Source organism: Natator depressus, chromosome 1 (genome assembly GCF_965152275.1).
Source record: "Natator depressus isolate rNatDep1 chromosome 1, rNatDep2.hap1, whole genome shotgun sequence".
Taxonomy (NCBI): Eukaryota; Metazoa; Chordata; order Testudines; family Cheloniidae; genus Natator; species Natator depressus.
In genome coordinates, this window is record NC_134234.1 from 8,159,836 (window position 1) to 8,181,692 (window position 21,857).

General features: G+C 58.3%; 1 protein-coding gene across 1 annotated transcript in view; it reads right to left on the reverse strand.

Moving 5' to 3' along the window:
* Positions 1–257: 257 nt before the first annotated feature.
* PGAP2 (post-GPI attachment to proteins 2) overlaps positions 258–21,857 on the reverse strand; it is a 46,832-nt gene continuing 25,232 nt past the window's right edge. The window contains exons 5-6 of the mRNA XM_074954236.1: positions 5,162–5,270; positions 258–4,657 (exon numbers count right to left, since the gene is read on the reverse strand). Of these exons, the coding sequence (XP_074810337.1) occupies positions 4,527–4,657; positions 5,162–5,270 (240 nt within the window). The 3' untranslated portion in view covers positions 258–4,526. The remainder of the gene's footprint in view (positions 4,658–5,161; positions 5,271–21,857) is intronic.

A 21,857-nucleotide genomic window follows, 5' to 3' on the forward strand; every position in this document is an offset into this window, starting at 1 on the left:
GCTGAATCACTGGGTATGGTCTGATACACTCGGGATGCATTTGACCCGGTAATAGTTGCCTCACCGAGAGATTTAGCAGGCGTAATTATTCATGTCTGTAAAGCACTTGGAGATAACAGATCCGTTAGGGGAAAGGTCCCCGCACGCCCCCAGAGGAAGATGGGAACATGAGCCCAGGGGCAGGACTGGGAGGGTCGGGGGAGCCAATAACATTGAAATAAATTGACGAAAATACTCAGCATTTTATTGCATCCTCCAAACCAATGAAAATAGACATCCGGCAGTACCAAAGGCACAGAGTGCATGCCAGTCCCACGCCAGCAGAATACAGTGTGACTGCACACAGTAACAGATGATGCGCACGGCAGATCCCACTTGCAAGCAGCAGCGGCTGGCGAGAGAGGGCCGCACCGGCAGCTTCAAAATGCCCGGGAAAATCAGGAAGAGAGAGTGTGACGATTAAAGCCGAAGAACTGAGCAGGACTTTATCCCAACCCCAACGAGCCCTCACAGCCCAAGGCCAGGTTCGCTCCTGGGAATGTTGCTTGGACATTCTTGTGCTTGCCGCTCTCCAACACAGCCCTGGTCGGGGGGCCCCTGATTTCTCCCCATGAGTGACCGGGAGTCACCCTGTAGGTTGCAGCTGATCTCCCCAGCAGGGCTCTGAAAGGGCGCTTGGCAGCTCAGAGAGCAGAGGTAGGTGCCCCCTCAGACCTGCGAGAGGGTAACCTGGCCTTTCGGCGCAGACCAGTAACAGCTGTCTGACGGACCAGAGCTGCGTTCCACCAGTGCTAAGAGCAGAAAAAGCACCAGCTGAAGGTACCCAGCATCTCCTGACCTTCCCAGGGGGCTCCTAGACAATCCAGCATGTTCTGCTGGGCGAGGGTCTGTGATGGCCTCTGCCTGGTTTCAGACACATCACACAGGTTCCTTCCCTATTTTGGATGCCTGTAACCCTGCCACGGGGCCTGTTCTCCATACTCCACTCCCCGCAACACCACGCCAAAGAAAAAGAATTAACGAACAAGGGGAGTGTTTCTAGGTAGAGTTTCCCATCTGCCATTGCTTATCAGCTGTGTCACCTCCCTGATCTCCAACGAGGCAGCCATTGCTGGATGATTGAATGGCTGGGAGTGTTCTGTTCTGGCTTTGGCCAAAGGGCTTTGGCACGTAGGACCAAGAAGAACGTGGTGCCTGATGCAGCACCCTGCTAGCTCTGCTCAGCCAGACATCCTGGGACAGGTTTATCCACCTCCATGGTGAACCCCCTTGGGGCAGGCTCCTGCCATCTCTGCGAGTCTGCCCACCGGGCTCACCCCTCACCCACCCCACACGCTGCCGTGTTAATGACTTGGCAGCCCTTCTATCCCTTGCCACTCCCGCTTCTGCTCCCGGGACTGGCTTCCTCTCCCCTTCTGCACCACAGGCAGGCTTCCTGCCCCGCCCTTCGATCCTCACGAGGCCTAAACCTACCCTCTGAGCCCGGCCTGCTCCCTTTGAATCCTTCTCCCGGGTATTCCAGTGCCTTTCCCAGGCTGGCCCTCTCAGGCCTGGGAGTCCCTCCACGTGCCAGCCCTCCACCTCCCCTGCTCCCAATACATTGCTGCCACCAAGGTCATTGGTGTTAATTCACCAGGTGATTAACCTTCTGCTTTGCCGCTGTGGGACAGCACGGCCAGCCGGTGCTCTGTATCCGAAGCACAGGGTCTCTTCAGGCTGGATGCGTTTTGGACAGCACCAGGCCATCGTCACCCAAGAAGCCAATCAGGGACTCTACTCCAGCTCAGAAAGGGCCAGGCTATGGGACACAGGGCCTTTAGGTGCTCAGACACTGCAGTGATGAGATTGGTGTGAGTACCTATATCCTACGGTCCCTGGTCTGGGTCTGGCCCAGGTTGGTTGGGACTGAACATCACCGGTAACCAATGGCTCTTTGGTGGGGCTCAGTGCAGATCTCCAAGGGCAGGTATCCACACCACAAAATCCACCACACAACGCGCCCTTGTTCGGAGACAGCAGACTAGGCACAGAGCCCAAACTTCCTCAGAGGGGTCACCTGCAGGTCAGGGCCGAGGCACGTTGGCAGAGCGAGGGAGGGAGCGGGCCCTGGCACTGCTTGGCTGGGACCCTGGCTCGGGCGAGCAGAAGCGTCTGGTCTCTGGGGCTCTCACTCCAGCGGCACTAAATTCACACATGCCAGAGGAGACGCTACCCGCAGCCTTTGCTGCCGGCACTGAGCCTGGGTCCGATGCAGCTGGGGAGATGGAACCACCAAAATCTCCCAGCTGGAGCTTGCCTGGACATGAGGCAGCCAGGCAGCTGCACTGAAATGGACACGACAAGGGATCTGGGACTGCCCCCTCTCCCCAAACCACGTGGAAACCAGCCTGGTAGCATCACTCAACAGCCCCATGAAAAGCCACCACTGCCTGGAGGCGGGCGCTCTAATGGAGGCGGTGCACAGCTCTGCTCAACCCACCTGGAGAGACTTTGGGGCAGGCTCATAAGACAGGGGCTTGCCCACAGAGGGTGGTCTCTCGTAGGTGCCACAGGGGTGATGCGCTGTGCTTCCAACCCTCCAAAATAAGACCTTCTCCTCCTTGAAATCCAGGAAGCTACAGCGGTGCCCTTCCAGCTCCCTCTCGCTGGCCGGATACTGTGTAAATCAGGAGCCACTCCACCAAAGCCAGTGCAGCTCCCCCAGTGTAGCAGGGAGACTACATCACTGTATATCCTGGGATTACAACTCCTCTTCCAAGCAGCCGGCCGAGCTGCAGTGACCCAGGCGAGGATGGGACACAGCTGTTCAAAAGGAGACCAGCGACGGCCCTGGTAGAGTGGTCGAGGAGGCAGGAAGGCATGGCCCAAGAGACACCCGCCTGGCCAGGCTGGGCTTTGCTCCCTACCTCCTGGCTTCACCCTCTGCAGTCGTGCCTGGTCAGCTGGAGGCACCACGTCCCCGAGAGAGGGGCCCGACCTGGAGCCCCAATCCCAACAGCACACGCTGTGGTGGAGTTTGGATACAGACCCAATCTCTGCAGCTCAGACCTGCCTCAAGCATGCGCTCACGCTGACCGTTCCTAGGAGTCAAGGGTCAAGACTTCCAAGAGGAACTAGTGATTGGGGGAGGACACCTTAATTTGAGCCCCCTCCCCCCGCCAATCACGAGTCACTTGTGATGGGGGCGTATCCCCTGCATCCTGGGCCGCCCCAGGAACTCCTCAGACTCTCTTAGTGTCCACTCTGTATAATTTATTCAAGTCCCCTCCACCGACACCTGGACAATGCCACACGCCCCGCCTACGCTCTATGACTCTTGCCTTCAGCCCCTGGTCAGCAGGGCCCTGGGAGGAAACCAGATCTCTCTTCCTTGGGATCTCCTTCAATCTAGACACAGTTAGCCCCGCCTCCTGCCACCCCAAAACGGCCTCCCCGCCTTTCATCCAAGTAATTCCCTAACTCACCCCACCTCCCCACCTGATTAGCTAATTGCTTCCTACCCCCCCAATCAGCCGTCACACGGGAAACGATCAGAGTGCTGGCCGGTCTGTTGGGCCTCAGCACTCTGTCACAGCACCTAGGGAGGCCTTGGCCAAGGATTCTGCAGGGGGAACAAAGCTGACCTGTTGGACTGGAGTGGGGAGAAAACACACGGAGGAATAGCCAGCCCAAGACAGTGCAGAAAAAGGGGCCAGGTCATGATTCAGCGACCCCTCAAGGAGATGTCTGAGTGAAGGGGAACTGGAAGTTATGCCCTCGCCTCTGCTGTCAAGGTGCTGAGAATGAGTGACACTGAATGCCTTGCGAGGGGTCTTCCTCCAGTATTCTCACCCTTTCCTTCCATCTCGTTCCCTTGAAAGGGAATGCCGGGAAGTGGAAGTGGGAGTCAGGAGCTCACTGGAGACCCTCCCTCTGGAGAACTCCTGTTCCAATCCCAGGGCCACAGCAAGGAATCTCCACTGTCAATCAGCACATGACTGTTACCCATGGTGGTTCCTGCCGAGAGTCTGGGCCAGCGGCCAGAGCTCTGGTGAGGCAGCAGGTGCGGGAAAGGAGCTGTGCTGAGCCGGGCGGGGCGGGAAAGAAGATCCCATCGCTGCATCAGTCGGCTTTGCAGAACAAGGATTCCTAGCCACACGGACCAACATCTTACCCCGTCGACTCCCCTGGGTCCTGCCCCCTCGGCTCCCACTACCTGCTCCTGTCCTGGCACTTGATAGGAATGACAGATCCATGGAGAGGCTGCTGTGTGATTTGTGCGTAACCATCCCACTCCCCTACAATCCCCACCCTCCTGTATTTTTGGAGGCCAGGGTCCCGGCCGCAGCAGCGTAAGCACAGGGAGGTCCAGGCGATGTCTCAGCGAAGGACGCTGTTGGTTTCCTCTCGAGGCACATCACAGCCCTCCCTGCCCAGCGTCGCTCCCAGGAGCCGGTAGCTCATCTGGCCCCAAGACTCGCACCAACGGCAGGACTCCAGAGGCCATTGGCAGCACTGGTAACACGCTTGTCTGGCGCGAGGCCGCCCTAGAAACGTTTGTCTTCTGGCTGGGAGCTGACCACCAGCTCTTTGTTGCCGAAGTCCCACCAGGCGGTCATGTGGAAAGCCATGTTGGAAAGGACGACCAGGTACTCCAGGAAAGCAAAGATGGTATAGGCTAGGAGAGGAAGGGAGGGAACCCATCAGGTTAACGGAGGAAATGGGGCAGAGGAAAGGGAAGAACTATGAATGCGAGCGAGACCACGTCTCTCTCAATGTGTTAACCGAGCCTCTGGCACTACGGGGGCTAAAGCTTGGTAGCAAGACGTTCTCCTTTCTCGAGAAGCCCGTTCCCGCCCAGCCCAGCAGGGTGGGACAGGAAGCCGTTACTTTCTGATGGCCATTCGGGGAACGGAGGATCTCTGTCCATAATCTAGCAGGCATGTGTCTCCAGCACCACACCCACTGCAAAACCCAGCAATGCTGGCAGCCTTCCCAGAAAGCCAAGGCCTGAGTGGGAGCTGGAGGAGACTGATGGTATCCAGAACGGGTCAGCAGGTGGGGGCAGACACACGCTAGCAGGGAAGCAAAGGGAAACCGGCCCCTGCCGCGTCTGCTCTTTGACTGATTCAGGAGAAGGTTGTGATACGGGGCCCAGCGGTTGGGTCCTCAGGGACCTTACCTCCGGCCTCGCAGTACCAATTGTGGTGGAAGTAGACGCACACGGCCAAGGAGAACGTGACGAGGTTAAAGAGGAAGAGCAGCAGCTTCCACTTGTAGGACTTGCACTCCTGAAAGAGACCGACAGGACAAGGTCTGACCCCCAGAAGCTGGGTTAGAGGAGTAACCCCCTCCCCTTCCCGTACCCTTCCAAGAGGCCACGGCCTGGACCTCCCAGCCCGAGCCTGCAGAGGCGAGGTCCTTAGCCCCTGGAAATGGTCCGAACTGCACGGTTCACACGGCAACCCCCCCATCACCTCTCGGCAGAGCCCTGGCATGACAGTGCAGCTGGCACCCATTAGAACAGCGCCCCCAAGTGGTGGCAACTAAGCTCCCATAAATGGCACAGAAAGCTACCCACACAAACAAGAAGAGCCATCTCCCTCAGCGCTGTGTCCCTGCTAATTCTCTGCCATCTTCTCCAGCTGTGCACCCCTAGACTCCTGTAACAGTCACCATCCTTCTGGGCAAGGATGAATCCAACACCACCGACCAATTATCCTGCTGCCTTACAATGTACAATGAATACAATTTTCAAATAGGTGAAGAACAATTTTTCCTTTGCTGCTGTGCCAGGAGCTGGAGCTCGGGGCTCTGTTTCACCTGTGATCGCTGATCCAGAAAGAGGGGTGCTCTCGCAGCGAGCTAGGCATTCCTAAGGTTAACCTCAGCTCTGACACTGGCACATCGTGTAGCCTTGGGGAAGGCATTTAACCTCCCTGTGAAGTGGATATAATACTAATTTAATCAATGGGCGGGTGCGTGTCTATGTGCAGGTCATTGGCCTCTGCAGGAAGGAATCAGGCTGCTCAACCATGTGTCATAGGCCCTATACTACCAACAGGTAAAATAGATTCTCCATTAGCTCCAGGGGTTGGTGCCTGCGCTTTTGGAGCGAGAGTTCGCATGCCCTCGCAAAGTCGAGTGACCACAGCACACCTCACAGTGAGGAGCGGAAATCCTGCTGGACGTGCCCATGGATGTTACAATGCTCACCCCCCTGCTCCCACTTTGGCTATCGGCGCCCCCGCTGCCGGATCCTACCCCTCCCGGCCTGGCTCCCTCTGCGTTGAGCACCAGCCAAGGTGCAGGGGGTTCACCAGAACAAAGCAGGCAGCCGCCGCTGCGCCTCCCCCGGAGCTGTGCCCCGCTCGCTTGCCGCTGGGGTGGGGAGGAGGAGGAGGAAACCACACCAAGGAGCAGAGCTGGGGCGGGTGCAGAACCGAAGGCATTTCGCAAGCAGCACAAAGTGCTGGGGCGGGCTCCTCCTCCACCCCGGAGCGTGGCCCCACCGAGCCAGCCTGGCTGAGCTACTGGCCAAACGGGGGAGAGCCCCTGAGGAAGGGCTGGGGCCACGGCTGCTCCATAGGGGGTCTGCGTCCCCCTGACCCACAAAGGCAGAATCTCCGGGGGGGTCGCAGCCTGACTGCTCCGGGACCCTCTAGCTCCACTGGTAGCCTGCAGACCCAAGTAACTGGCCACGTTCCCCAGAACACAGGGGTCCAGCCTGCCAGGCTGTGAAAGGCTCAGCCACGGGAAACGTGGGCAAGCTGGAGCAGCCCCAAGGTCCATCCCGGCCTCCTGGCTCCCTCAGTGGCAGCTCTAGACACATCAGAGAGCCATGGACTCGCCTGTCCGCAGGGCACCTCCCAACCCCCAAGAGGTGAGGTGGAGGTGAGCTTATGCCTGAAGCAGCCAGGTCAGGCAGGTGGGGGGACGCTGCCTCTCCTTGGGCAGTGAGAACTCCCGCCCCCCCCCCCACATTTCCCATCTTCCTCCCCTCACTGCTTCCTGCCCCCTGAGATCCAGCAGCAGCTCTCTCCTCCCTCTCACGTTGCCCAGGGGGACCCAGACCCAAGACACTAGGCAAAGGAAACAGGAAACACTTCAGCCCCCCCCCCCCCCCCCCCAGCACGGCTTTCCTGGCTCAGCCTTGCTGATGGATGAAGGCACGTGGCGGGGCAGGGGATGGAGTCAGACGGGGCGCTGAGGAGGGGGCTGCTTGCACCTTTCAGAACCTGCTTCTGGACAGCCGTCACCGTGGGGGGGCTGGACACTGGCCGGCCAGGAAGCCTGGGTCAGGCAGTCGGAAAGGGGACACACACCGGAGCCACAGATGTGTTTTATTCCTGCTTCTCAGCAGTGGGAGGGGATTTTCCTCCTTTCTGAGGTTTCCAGCAGGGCAGAAACTCCAAGTCATGGGGCCTGCTGAGAAGTAGGAACATTCAAATCACAGCATCAGAGTTTCCATGACCCCACCGAAAGCGCGGTAGGTGCTGCCAGCCGCTCTCAACACACAAACAGGTGACGCCGGGGAGGAAAACCCCCGGAGGAAGGTTGGGCTTGTGGTTAATGCACTGGCTGGGGACTCCAGGGACCTGGGTTCAACACCCTGGTCTGGCACAGACTCCCTGTGTGACCTTTGGCCTGTCACATTCTCTCTCAGTGACCCAGCTCCTTAATGATCTTTCCTTAATGATTCAGACTTCTGGGGCTGTCTCTAACTGTCCATACAGCACCCAGGGCAACAGGTCCCCCATAGCTCCAAGGGAGGCTAAGATGTCACTAATTCCTGCATCACCTCCGCAATGCACTGTGCTGGTTTTGCTAGGCAAAAGAATCACGGGAAAGCTACTGGGCCAAACATAAGCGCTGCTAGAACCGGGCTCACTACTTCTTTGGCCCTCCCATGAGTCCTTCCAAGAAAAGAAGGAAATAGGGGAGAAGTTCTGTAGCTTACCTAAGGTGGACGGCAGAAATCCAGGTTGCCCCACTCTGGCTGGTGCCCAGCCCTAACCTGTAGGCCTCACTACTTCCCACCCCCACACTCACATCTGCTAGGTCCCCCACCACCACCCACACCCGAGCCTGCTACTCGGGGGGGTGGGGTGGGGTGGAAGATGCTATAAAATTGGACTCAGGCTGCTCCCCATCATTGGGAACGAGAGCGCTTCCCTGCCCCCCTCCCCCCCGAGGAATTACAAAGATCCCCCAAATCCGGGCCTACAGCCCGAGGACACATTCCCCTAGCAGCAGGGCTGGGGAGGAGGATGGACTATTTCCTTTGAAATGAACTGTCACAGAACAGGGTGGGTGGGGCCAGATCGTCTGAGTGCTAGGGCCACATGTGAAATACCAGTGAGCAATCCAAGCAGCAATCTATTATGTAAAAACTTCACACAGGAAAAAGCAGGTCACAAGCCACCTTGTTTTCATACAGGCCCCTCTGGCAGCGGAAACATGACTTTTCTGTAGGCTAGCAGCAAGAACAAACAAGTGATGGCTCACTGGTGCGCTCATTAACTCTGCAGCAGCTCTTAGCTCTTTGATCCCAAGCCTGGCAGCCTCTGTGCTGCACAGGGACTGTGGCTTTACTCTTCCGACCAGCAGAACCCGAAACTTTCCAAAGGCACGCGCTGCTTTTTAAAAGATTTCAGGTGCTTTACTCTCCTCCTTGGGGACTTCTGCTTCTCAAGGCACGACACGGCTAAGATCTAAAGGCCAGAGCTTTGATCTAAAAGGCCACTTGGTCTGTACCAAGCATCAGGGATGCTTTAACTCTTGATCTCACAACAGCCAGGGAAAGAAGCACCAGCTGGGAAGTTTCTCTAGCCAGCAGACGTTTCCGTCACTGGTGCTTTAGCCAGGTGACTTTACTAGCTCTGCGGCCATGTCAGATCCAGTCTGGCCAGTACTTGGACGAGGGGGGCCCCCAAGAAAAGCCCAGGAGCAGCAGGAAATGGTGACTCTGAGTCAAGGGGTCTCCAAGTAGCAAATCAGCCCCCAGCAGAGGGGAGGAAAGACCCAGGCTGGCTGGAGATGCCATTTTCCCAGAGGAGATATACAACCAGAACCCTGAAACCCTGCCGCCACTCAAGCTCCCAGTGCACTTCCCCTTAGAGTTGGCAGCTTAGCTCCAGCGTCCTGGTCAAACGGCAGCTCCGGCAATTCCGTTCCGCATCCCGACATTTCCTCTGTCGTTTCAATTAGACGAGCCTGCAGTTCCCGTCCTATAACCTGCCGTGTAGCATTGCCACGTCCCACCCCAGAAGCCGCTGCATCCTAGTGTGTGTGTGTGTGTGGGGGGGGGCAATCCCTGCTTACACAGTCTGGGAAGCATTTAAGGATTTTTCTGGACAACAGGTGCATTTACTCCGACAGGAGGTACAAGCTTCTTCCTCAGTGGCCCAGACCTTGTAGAGATCTCACAGCATCCAGCCATTTTAGTACTCTCAGAAGAGCCGCTATGGACTGTAACAACATCACACATGGGCTCCTGAAACCCAGGGCTGGGGAGCTCAGCCAGCTGACACTCCTGAGGGCCGCCCGTCCTGGACAGCCAGCATGGGGCACCAGGCTGCCAAACGGCTTTGGGCTGGTCCGCACCGGCCGCGGCGTTACCAAATAACTGCCTCGGGCAGAGCCTTTGTAATTATCTGCTCATCTCTGGGACCCTGGGTCGGGCGGGCCCAGCTCCGAGACTCATGTTTCCGGAGGGGGGAGCGTGGAATCTGACTCAGATCCCTGGGACAGGGCCATTGTAGTGCAGCTGGGTGGTGCGAGATGCATAGGAGCAATTTGGGAAGGATCAATGGCTTTTGGTTATCATAAGATCTAGATTCAAGTCCTGGCTCTGCTTCAGTCTCCCTGGGAGACTCTGGACAAGTTCCTAAGGGTCTGTCTACACTGCATCGTACACCCAGGTCTGTGGGACCTGGTCTTGTGGACTAGGTGTGTCCAAGCCTGTGCTTGAGCGTCCACACTGCACTGTAAACCCGGGTCTCGCAGTCGTGCTAACGTCCACACCGCACTACATAGACCCTTGGAGTCGGGTCTGCAGCTCAGGCTGTGTCCACACTGCAAAGTGCCAGGGCTTGCACCCGAGTGAGAGCAGGACTCAGGCTTTGATCCACCCACGAGTAGGGTCCTAGGACTCATTACTCCTGGGGGAATTCTGCGCTACTGCACATGTGCAGAATTTATTTCCCCTGCAGATTTCTTTGCTTCCCCGCAGAAAAATGACTTTCTGATGGGGAAGCAAAGGGAAGCCACAAGAGCGGTCATACGATCATCCCCAGCAGTATGCTTTAGGTGCCCAGGGCAGTTGATAGAGAGGTAAATCACTGTGGTGTACGGGGTGGGACTGGAGAAGACCCGGCTGGTGGCTCTCACCCTGCGCCAGGCTCAGCAGCTAGTCCCAGCTGGACTGGAGAGGACGGGACTTCCTCTTCCCCTGCACAGCATCTGGGGCCATGTCAGACCCACCCTGATTTCTCCCCCGGCTGTAGGAAGCTCTGCAAACTCACATCCCCACCCCTTGTGCTTCCTGCACCTATCGCTCCTCAGTTGTAGGGGGAGGGGTCCCTGTACAGGGAGCTGCTGCCCCATCCACCCAACCCCTGTGCATCCAGACCCCCTCATACCCAGATCCTCCTGCCAAGCTTCACCCTTCCACACCCAGAACCCCCCCCGACGAGCCCCACTCCCCCTGCACCTGGACCACCCCAAGCCACACGCATCCGGCTCCCCACCCTACTGAGCCCCACTCCTCCAGCATCTGGAACCTCCCATAGAGTCCCCCACACCCAGACTCCCCCCGCCCCCAGCTGAACCCCAACCACCTTCACCTGGACTCCCCTGCAGAGTCCCATTACTGTTGCACCCAGAACTCCCCAACAAGCCCCTGTGCATCCAGATCCGCCCCTCCCCCGCACCTCAATCCCCCACTGAGCTGCCCGCACCCAGATTGCCCCACACAGAACCCTCTCAACCCTCACCTGGATCCCCCCCGGACTAAGCCCCTTCACACTTGGATCCTGCCTTGCTAAGCCTGCCTGCCTGCCTGCACCTGGCATGGAGGGGCAGGGCTCTGGAGTGTTTCTGGGGTAGGCCCGGTCCTTGCGCTGTGTCAGGGTTGGGTGCAGCCTCACTACTGAGTCTGTGTCCCGGTGGGGAGCTGCAGTGTGATCTCCCACCTCTGTGCAGCCAGTGGCCTGTGCTCCCCAATGCCATGCTGGAGCCTTCACATTTATTTGCAAATAAAATTTGCAGAATATTAAAATACTGTGCGCAGAATTTTTAATGTTTTGGCGGAGAATGCCCTCAGGAGTAACTCGTGTCCCGAGTGCTTGCTGACCTGAGTCCGCACTGAAGTATGTGTGGACGGAAGTGGGGCTTGGGCTCAAACCTGAGTCAGAGCCAGGCTTAGTGTGGAGTGCAGGCATGCTCAGTCTGTCTTGGCCTCCCGTCCCCATCGGTACACTGGAAATCGCGAGGATAGCGCCAGCATCCCAGGAATTGGGAGGACACATTTGTTAATGCCAGTGAAGGGTGCAGACAACACAGGGACGGTGCGATACAGCCCTGGAGGAGTCTGGGTCTTGGGATCCTGTTTGCCTGACCTCCTGTACCCATGTTCACTGCAGAAGGCCAAAGCGTTTGCTGACGAGCAGCATAAGATCCTGCCCTGGCCGCGCTTTGTAAAATAACCACGGGGCACAAGGCGCTCAGCCCCATGGGGGCTGGTTTGTTATCGTCTGAGATGAGAGCTTAGATCACCAACCACACTCTCCCTGCTCCACGGAGACCGGGCCAAGGGGGCAGCTCTGATCCCGTCACCTTGGGGGAACTGCCTGGCAGAAAGGCCCTGGCTGAGAGCACGGTCTGGAAGAGTGAGGGCCAGAATGCGGACAGTGGCGGGGTCAGGGCTGCTGGGTGGATCAGCAGCCACTTCCAGGGAGGCGCACAGGGGCTGAACCCTCCACTGGCATGGGTGGCATCAGCAGCACGCTCCCCTCGCTTCCCGGAGGACTCCGATGCTCCTGGTGATCATGGAGCCCAGAGCCCAGCTGGCTTCAGCCTCTGCTGAAGGCTTGGCCCACAGTGCTGGCTGCTCCGGACGCTGCAGCTGGAAACTGCAGGAAGTCAAACTCGCTCAGTCAGTCATTTCAGCTTCCCACTTTCCCCCTGGCCAGACGGCAGGGAGCGGCGCCGGGCACTGGCCCCCACCGGGCCAGATCACTGTCCCAAGCAGCTGCCCTGGTGCAGCGGCTGTAGGTACCACACGTGTCTCTGGCCCAGGAAACCACGGACAAGTATATTTAGTCCAGCTGTTTGCACACCTCGAGCTGAGGCGTGATTCCCATGCACTCAGGAGTTAGTCAGCAGCAAGAGAGCAGACAGCTTCCTCTCCCGGCCCACAAAACCACAGCCCCTCAGCCACGTGGCTCCCTTCCAGCGAGCGCGAAGCCCCCGGGCTACCTGCCCCTCTGCACCAGGCTGGACAGGACAACAGGAAGCCCAGTGCCGTGTCGCGCCGACCCCTGGCGGCCCCAGTGTCATCTCAATCCCCATCAAACCCTTGGGCCTTTAAACCTGCAGAGACAGTGCACCCCAGTGTGGACTGCTCCCGTTTCACCTCTGAGCCATCCCAGAGCTCCTCAGCTCTCTCCCTCCAGCCAAACTCTTCCAGGGACCTTCTTTGGAGTTCCTACCCCTAGATCTCCGCCTGGAAACATTCCTCTGGCGGGAACTTCAGGATCCTAGAGGCATTTGGCTGAGCGCTACACGCTTCAGCTCTGTCTCCAGCTCGGTTTGTGTCTGCACTTTCTGCACCGGTTCCCATGTGGTGAACGTGAGGACAAATACAGCTCCTGTGCTGAGAATTTCAGGGGGGGATATTTATAGCTGGCTCATCTCAGTGACCAGCAACAACGCTGTGGGCTGCACTTGCTGTGTGCTGGCTGAAGTGTTAGCACACCCCCGAGTTTGGGTGACCTCGTCCATGGTTCTGATACAGATTCACAGCTCCCATAGGCCATACAGGTGTGAACAGAGCGACCCTCTGTTTGCTCGCTCTTATGTGACAAGTACTATAAAAATGCCCGTGGAAGATTGATCCTTTGTATCATGCCCCTTTCTGCTGAGCTCAGGGTCCCCCAGAAATGCATTTTAAAGACTACAAATAATTCATCTCACACACATTTCTCTACCTATAGATTTGGACGTACAGTGCAGCTTTCATCAAAGCCCTTTGCAAACTCAACCAGAGTGTTTAGGAACTGCTTCACCCACCACAGAAATGCAGCCACCTCCGGGGCCGAGCTTGGTCGCTATTGAAGAGCTCCACAGTCACATCGCAGAACGGTAAGGGAATAAGACGACGAATGGGGAAAGCAGGAGTCAGTTTAGCTAGCCGGATGGCACTGCAGTTTGGCCAGGACACCAGGGTTAACACACAGCAACTCTCGTGTCTTGGTTTGGTCTCTCTCTGACACAAGGCACCACCCCCATCATACTGATGCGCTAGATACAATTTGGGGGACTCCCGGTCAGGGGGATCAGCTGGAATCAGCGCCCAGAGGGCGTGGCTGCAGCCCGGGGAATGCCGAAGAGCAGAGTGGTCCTTCAGCTCTCCTTGAGGCTGCCGTAGGCCTTGGTGCAGAGTCCTGCTAACGGAGCTGGAATCAGAGGCTCAGTAGCCAGAAGCCGGTGGGAGGTTTCGCAGCAGGAAGTGCAGAGCGCGGAGAGGCCAGCTGCTCGGGAAGAGGGGAAATGTGTCTCCATGGGCAGCGCCACACACAAACTGGATCGAGCGCGTCTGACTGTACTGCCAGTTCGCGCCGTAGGGGAAAGCCAGGCTGCAGAGGACACACGCCGTGAAACTCGGGAAAGACTTGGGAAAATGCAGATGCTGGCCCAGAACCCCGGGCAGGGGACAGAGGGGGATGGATGGCTCCAAACCGGTCCGCACCCTGCCCTGGTCTCTCCTTTATTCAGCCCATTCTCTGCCTCCCTCGTTCTCTCTGCACCGCCCCACACCTGGCCTGCTCTCTCTTTTCCTCCCCACAGTGGAGCTTTCCTTGCTAGTTCGCTCATTACTGGCAGCCTCGTAACTGGAAACTGAACTCTGGTGGTTGGAGTTTCTACTTCCCCATTACAAAGTCTCTCCCCAGCGCCTTCCTGCCCTTGCTCAAAGACGGTTGCAACACGAGCAGTGATCAGCGCAATGCTTTTGCAAGACTTCAGATTCCTGTCGGGGCCACACATGCATACACACAAGCACCTACACACGGTGCAAACCCCCGCAGAACTAGGGGCGCTGTGCCCCCCAAGTGCAAGCCCCTGCAGAACCAGCGTTGTACCCCCCAGAGTGCAAACCCCAGCATAACCAGGGATGTTATATCTTGCCCCCCCACATACACAGTGCAAACCCCTGCATAACCAGTGGTGTTGTACCCTGAGTGCAAACCTCTGCATAACTAGTGGTATTGTGTCCCTCCCCCTTACCCCCCGAGTGCAAACCCCTACAAAAACAGTGGTGGTGTACCTCGCCCCCCCGCAGTACAAATCCCTGCATCACCAGTGGTGTTCTACCCTCTTACAGCAGCACTGAAATTGGCCCCCAGCACATGGGATACGGGACCTGGAGTAGACCCTAATGGCCATTCCTAACCCTGCTCCACCCTTCCAGGTCTCGCGTACCTGTCCCTCACCCCAAGCGTCCATGTACAACACCAAGGAAATGCCTTTATTCAGTGCCAAGTCTCTCTCTTGTGCCTTCCAGCTGCATGGAGGAGGATTGCCGCTGGTCTGCCAGCCCTGGGCAGCACGGTGCCCACTGCGTGATGCTTGGCAAAGGGGGCAGGTTCCAGGTGCTGCCCCGGGAATCTGACCCCAGAACCTCGGTGCTTTCTGGGGCCTTCGCTGCCATTCTGTAGTTCTCTGCTCAGTTCTCTTGAAGGAGAAGTGGTGCAAAAAGCCTTAGCCCTGACCAGTCACGGCCTCCCCTGCGCCGGGAGGTGGTTTATGTTAAAATCCCAGTCGGGGCTCCCGAAGGCAGCGGAGAGAAGTGCCCCAAGAACCAATGGCCGGACGTTAATGTCAGGCAACGTCAAACGAGAAATAAGGCCCCGACTTTTCATAGTCAGGGCAATTCACCCTGGGACCAAAGTCGCCTGGGAAGGGGCGAAGTCTCCATCTCACGCCTGTCTCTGGAAGTTGCACGAGCCACACCCGAGCCACTGGGCGCAAGGCCGGGGTAACCGGCGGAGAGTCTATGGCCAATGGGGGGGTCAGACGGGGGCCCAGCGGATTCCCAAGCAAATGGTGCCTCGGAACTGGCTCATAACTGGAACAGCCTGGGGCCGCTGGGCCCAGGAGGAGGATTTCTAAGTGCGAGGGGGTGGGGCTGGGTTCGAATACTTCCTTGGAGTCCCAAATGGGCTTGCTGTGGGCACATCCAGCCCTTCCCTCCTGCGGGAAGCTCAGCACCTCTCCCCTTCAACCGTTGCTTCTAGCTGGTTCTGCCCCCCTGCATCCCCCTGGAGCTCTGTCCCCCCCAGCAGGCCCTCCTGACGCCCAGCCTGCTGCTCCTGCCCAGATCGCTGGTGGAGGCCAGAAGCCAGGGCAGAAACCCGCCTCTGCAGCCCCTTGGGGTGGGGGAAGAGAAGAAGAGAGCCTGATGGTGGCCCCGAGTTTGCAGCCGGGAAAGCAGCGCTGCTGTCAGGACGTGGGGCCACTTTCCTGGCACAAGGAGACCGTCTGGGTTTTTCCCCCAGAATCTCCCACGGTCAGAATTTCCTACCAGGTCAGCAGCTGCCGCCCCAACTTCTCTCTAATCAGTGCTGAGACTGGCAGTTCCAGCCTGGCGCGAACGGCACAGCCGGGAAGGGAGGAGGATGTGGCCCCACCACCGATGGGCTCTCCAGCCAAGCCGAGCCCTCCCGCCTCCTGCAAAATATCCTGCATGTCGCAAGAGCCGGGCCCAAGCCCCAGGTTCCAAGCCTTTGGCTGGCGCTGGCTCGGAGAGGCCAGCCGAGATTGGGAGAAAGATTCCAGCGTGGCCCGCCCCCCCCGGGCATGGCAGTGCCAGGCGCAGCTCGGTCTAGGCTGCGTGCTGAACTGAACGCCCTGCTCCTGGGAGCCAGCCAAAGGAAGTGCCCGATGGCCTCTCATTCCAGCACGGCCCCCGGGACAGACCCCTGCCCCAGGACATCAGGCAGCGCACCGGCCCCCGCAGGCGCCCAAGGATAAGATGCCAGCTGCTGACGAATTCGTAGTACGTGTAAGAGCCTGAGTTCGATCCAGTTCTGGCTGGGGACATCTGTAGGCCGGGGAGGTTTTCTGGGATCCTGTTAGCTAAGCCTGCAGGCTGGGGGGCGGGTGGGGGGGGGGAAGGGGGGAGGAGGTTCCTCCCATCAAAATCAAGGTCACCCCAGGAAAATACACCAAGCAATAGGATCGAAACCCCAGGAGATTCGCGTTGCTCAGGCCAGACAGGCCCTGTGGATGGGCTTTCCAGTGTTGCAACGCCCTCTGCTGGTCTCGGGTGGTTCTGCGATGCCCGTCCTCAGTTTCCCTCCTCCCACAAGCTCCTCAATACACGAGGAAGGCCGGTCACCGAACAGCATCCTGTCTCGGGGACTGCATTGTTACCATCCTGCAACTGAAAACCAGGGTCTCTGCCCAGACCCTCGCTGGGGGCACAGCTTCTCCTTCAGGAGGTCCCCAGCTCAACAGAGCCCCTAGGCTGTCCCCCGGCTCTCTCCCCTTTAGAACTGGAGGTTACCCAGCCCCCCTCCGCCCTCTCTAAACTTCCAGGCTGCTCCTTGAAGGCTTACCAGCCTCCTTCTCTCGGAGCCCAGCCAGCTAGCCCAGGCTCCTGGCCCTCACTGCCCTGCTGAGTTCTCAGCTCTGTTTCCTAACTCCCCCCCGAGCTGGGGTCAGTGACGAGCATTAAAGCTGCCCGACCCTTTCAGCCCTAGGTCGGTGGCCGCAGGCAGGGCTGAGCCCCGCTTTCCTCCAAGGGCCGGCCAGCCTGTGACCGAGACCGTCTCCCAGCCAGGGCTCTCTGCTGCACAAACAGATCAGTGTAGTGACGATGACGCCCAGTACGGGAAGGTCCTGCACAGGCTCCAGCAGTTCCCACCGCTACACGCTCCGGGGCGAACGGAAACCCTGACCCATTTATTTCAGATACATTTCATCTGCGACCTGTGACTAGCCAGCTGCCCCTCTCCCCGTGTCACAGCGCCACCTCCTGGCGCCCAGTGTTAACGGCAGCCAGCTAGCCCCGGGCGAGCGTCGCTGGAAGAGGGCGTGGCAGAGAAGCAAGCGCGTGTCCGGGGGCTAGCGCGGGAGACCGGCGGTCTGGAGATCTGGATTCAGACTCTGGCTCTGGGGGACCTTGGGCAAGATGCCTAACCTCCCTGAGCCACAGCGTCCCTATCGGCTGAGCAGGGGTAACGAGGCCATTCGACCTCGGAAGGAAGCTGCAAGGCTGAAGCATCAGCGTCTGCAAAATGCCTTGAGATGCTCAGGTGGGAGGGGGACGGAGAAGGGCAGGAGAGACCTTTAAGCCAACTGAGCAGCTGCCCCCCATGCATCCTATCTGGCCCCGAGGTGCGACTCCAGCTTCCCCCCCATCCGCAGAACCGCTGCCCGGAAAGGGAGAGGAAGTGGCGCTGGTGAGAGCGAGGTCCCTGCTGTCAGCACGCTCAGCCGTGGCACCCACAGGGAACACATTCCACAGCCAGCCCAGAGGACAATGCCTCTTGGTGTTCAGCCCGGAGTAACGCACATCCCCTGGGTCTGATTGAGCGCCCACCGGAGCTCGGAGCATCCTGCCAGCAGGGCTGGAGTCCTGCAGACCTTAGGAGCAGATCTCTAGACCTCTCTAACTGGAGGAACTGAAGCCAAAAGCCTTAGGTCTTTGCGGCAGGCCTCAAGCGCACCCTTCAGAGGCTGCTGCTAGATACTACAGTGATGGGCACGACAGGACAACGACGGTCATGGACCATGAGCACAGCTGGGGCCCGAATGCAGGCCAAGAGCATTGCTTTGTAAGGTTATGTTTGTGGAAAGATCTGTGCAGGCCTGGCCTCGCTGTGGCTTGGGGTGTCCCCAGAGGGTTGCACGGCACATCACACCTACACGTGCGCACAGAGAATAAGCAACCTGCTCTGCCAACCAGAGGCATGTAGGCAGCCCTAGCGTGTCCCCGAGGGTACGGCCACTTGGGTGTTGCCAGAGGTCATGGCAGAAGCTCTGGTTACGAGGACTGGAGATGGACAATGACTAAGACACCGCTGGGCTCTCAGGAATAAGGAGACACGATTCTGAACTCCTTTGGTCCTGAGTTCTTCCCCCTAGGAGGGAATGAGCGGTGTAAAAGAGAGGGGTAGATGAGGGGCAAGGGAGAAGGATCAGGCGTGGTGTAAGGAATGCCATCATCCCCACCACGCACATACACGGGGAGAGCAGCATAAGCCACCTCCCACTGAGTTTCCTAATCTTCTCGGAAGGACCTAATGAAACGGCCGATTGGGTGACTTGGCAGATTCAGGTTTCACAACGTGCGCTCTGGAGGAGCAGCCCTGCCAGGTGGGCACAGCTACCTGCAGGCAGGGTTAACACTGGGCAACACCCTGGTTAGACCAGGGTAGCGCCCAGATGAGATGTTACCTGGGGACGCTGAAAACCTGGGTTGAATTCACAGACTATCGGCCAACAAAAGCGATGTTCAGTGGCAATGAAGGCTGCGGCTGGACGCCCCGTGCATTCCTTTCCCCCATTATAATGCTACAAAACCGTCCATAACACACTTCAATGCTTTGTAAGACTTCTGCTGCCATCTCGAGCAGAAAAAAACCAGGATGTTCCCCAGCTTCAGTAACCGTACACTCTCACGCAAACCCCGGACAGATCTGAATTCCTGGTCTCCTTCCCAGCTTAGGGAATTTCCCCCAAGGCTACAAGGATATCTCTCTCTCTCTCGTTTTTTTCACCCCAGAAGCGAGAAGTGGTGTTTATGCCGGGGCTGATTTGTCATCACATTACAATCTGATGCCTTTACCTCGATGCACGTGTTTTCTATTATGGTTAAAAGTTATAACATGCTCTATAGACTGTCACGGAGTGTGGGGGAGTCCAGGCCCTGCACCCCTCTTCCTGGGATTCACTGAGACTCTCAGCCAGCCAGTAAAACAGAAGGTTTATTGGACAACAGGAACACAGTCCAAAACAGAGCTTGTGGGGACACCCAGGACCCCTCAGTCAAGTCCTTCTGGGGGAGCAGGGAGCTTAGACCCCAGCCCTGGGGTTCCCTGTGTTCCTCCACCCAGCCCCGAACTGAAACTAAACCCACCCAGCAGGTTCCCTGCTGCAGCCTCCGTCCACATTCCTGGGCAGAGGTGTTACCTCCCCCTCCCCCTCCTGGCTCAGGTGGCAGGCTCTCAGGTCTCCCGTCCCCAGGGCACATTCCCAGGTCAACACTCCCCCCTCCCTGCTGCGTCACATCGTCACATCTCTCCCCCCTTCGAGACTGAACTGAGCGGGGTCACTGTGACCAGTGACCTGGGGAAGTTCGGGGCCCCCTCTCCGGGACAGCGCATCCGCTATCAGGTTGGCACTTCCCTTCACATGGACCACGTCCATGTCGTAATCCTGCAGGAGCAGGCTCCACCTCAGGAGCTTGGCATTGGCTCCTTTCATCTGGTGCAGCCAGGTCAGGGGAGAGTGGTCGGTGTAGACGGTGAAGTGTCGCCCGAAGAGATAGGGCTCTAGTTTCTTGAGGGCCCACACCATGGCCAGGCACTCCTTCTCGATGGCCGCGTAGTGTCGCTCCCGGGGTAGCAACTTCTTGCTCAGGTACACGATGGGGTGTCTCTCCCCCTTTTCATCCTCCTGCATTAACACCGCCCCCAGTCCCGTGTCGGAGGCGTCGGTGAACACCACAAAGGGCTTGTCAAAGTCTGGGTTTGCTAGAACTGGGCCACTGACCAGAGCCTCCTTCAGCGCCCGGAAAGCCTCCTGGCACTGCTCGGTCCAGACCACCTTGTCTGGCTTCCCCTTCTTGCATAGCGCAGTGATGGGGGTGGCTATGGCGCTAAAGTGGGGCACAAATCTTCGGTAGTATCCTGCCATCCCCATAAAGGCTTGGACCTGCTTTTTGGTGTGGGGAGCGGGCCAGTCTCTGATCACCTCCACCTTGGCCGGTTCCGGCTTTAGGCGGCCGCTCCCCACCCGATGGCCCAGGTAAGATACTTCAGCCATCCCCACCTTGCACTTCTCCGCTTTGACAGTCAGCCCAGCCCCCTGGAGTCGGTCCAGCACTTGTCTAACCTGGGACACGTGGTCCTCCCAGGTCTGGCTAAAGACACAGATGTCGTCAATATACGCCACGGCAAAACTCTCCATCCCCCTCAGGAGCTGGTCCACCAGGCGCTGGAAGGTGGCCGGCGCTCCCTTGAGGCCGAAAGGCAGGGTCAGAAACTCATAGAGCCCCAGAGGGGTGATAAAGGCCGATTTCAGCCGGGCATCTGCATCCAGCGGCACTTGCCAGTAGCCCTTTGTAAGGTCCATGGTGGTAAGGTACCGAGCTCCTCCCAGCTTGTCTAGGAGCTCGTCCGGCCTGGGCATGGGGTAGGCATCCGATACAGTGATGGCATTGAGCTTCCGATAGTCCACACAGAACCGGACTGACCCATCCTTTTTGGGGACCAGCACCACCGGCGAGGCCCAAGGGCTGGCCGATGGCTGGATCACCCCCAAAGCCAGCATGTCCCGGACCTCTCTTTCCAGGTCCTGAGCAGTTTTCCCTGTGACTCGGAAGGGGGAGCATCTTATCGGCGGGTGCGACCCTGTCTGCACCCGGTGGACAGTCCGATTAGTGCGTCCAGGCTGGTTGGAAAACAGCTGTCGGTACGGATGCAGCACCCCCCTGACCTCAGCTTGCTGGGCAGGGGTGAGCTGATCCGAGAGGGGGATTGTTTCCAGGGGGGAACCAGCTCTGGTCCCAGGGAATAGATCTACTAAAGGGTCATCTCCCTGCTCCTCCCACTGACCACACACAGCTAACACCACATTCCCCCTGGCATAATATGGCTTCATCATATTCACATGGTACACCCGGCGGTGGTGGGCCCGGTTCGACAGCTCCACCACATAGTTTACCTCATTGAGCTGCTTGACGACCTTGAACGGGCCCTCCCAGGCGGCCTGTAGTTTGTTCTTTCTCACGGGGATGAGAACCATCACCTGATCCCCGGTGGCGTAGGCACAGGCCCGCGCCGTGCGGTCATACCAGACCTTCTGCTTCCTCTGGGCTCTGGCCAGATTCTCCCTGGCCAGGCCCATGAGTTCAGCCAGTCTCTCTCGGAAGGTCAGGACATACTCCACCACTGACTCTCCATCGGGAGTGGCCTTCCCCTCCCACTCGTCTCTCATCAGGTCCAGGGGGCCCCTCACCCTCCTTCCATATAACAGTTCGAAAGGCGAAAATCCGGTAGACTCCTGGGGCACCTCCCTGTACGCGAACAGCAGGTGAGGTAAGTACTTGTCCCAATCCTGCGGGTGCTGGTTCATAAAGGTTTTCAGCATCATCTTTAGCGTCCCGTTAAACCTCTCCACCAGCCCATTGGACTGGGGGTGATACGCTGAGGCCCAGTCATGCCGGACCCCACATTTCTCCCACAAGCACCGGAGCAGGGCCGACATGAAGTTGGAGCCTTGGTCTGTCAAGACTTCCCTGGGGAACCCCACTCGGCTGAAAATGGTCAGGAGCGCATCTGCCACGGTGTCTGCTTCAATGGAGGCTAAGGGCACTGCCTCGGGGTAGCGGGTGGCGAAATCTACCACCACCAGAATGTATTTCTTCC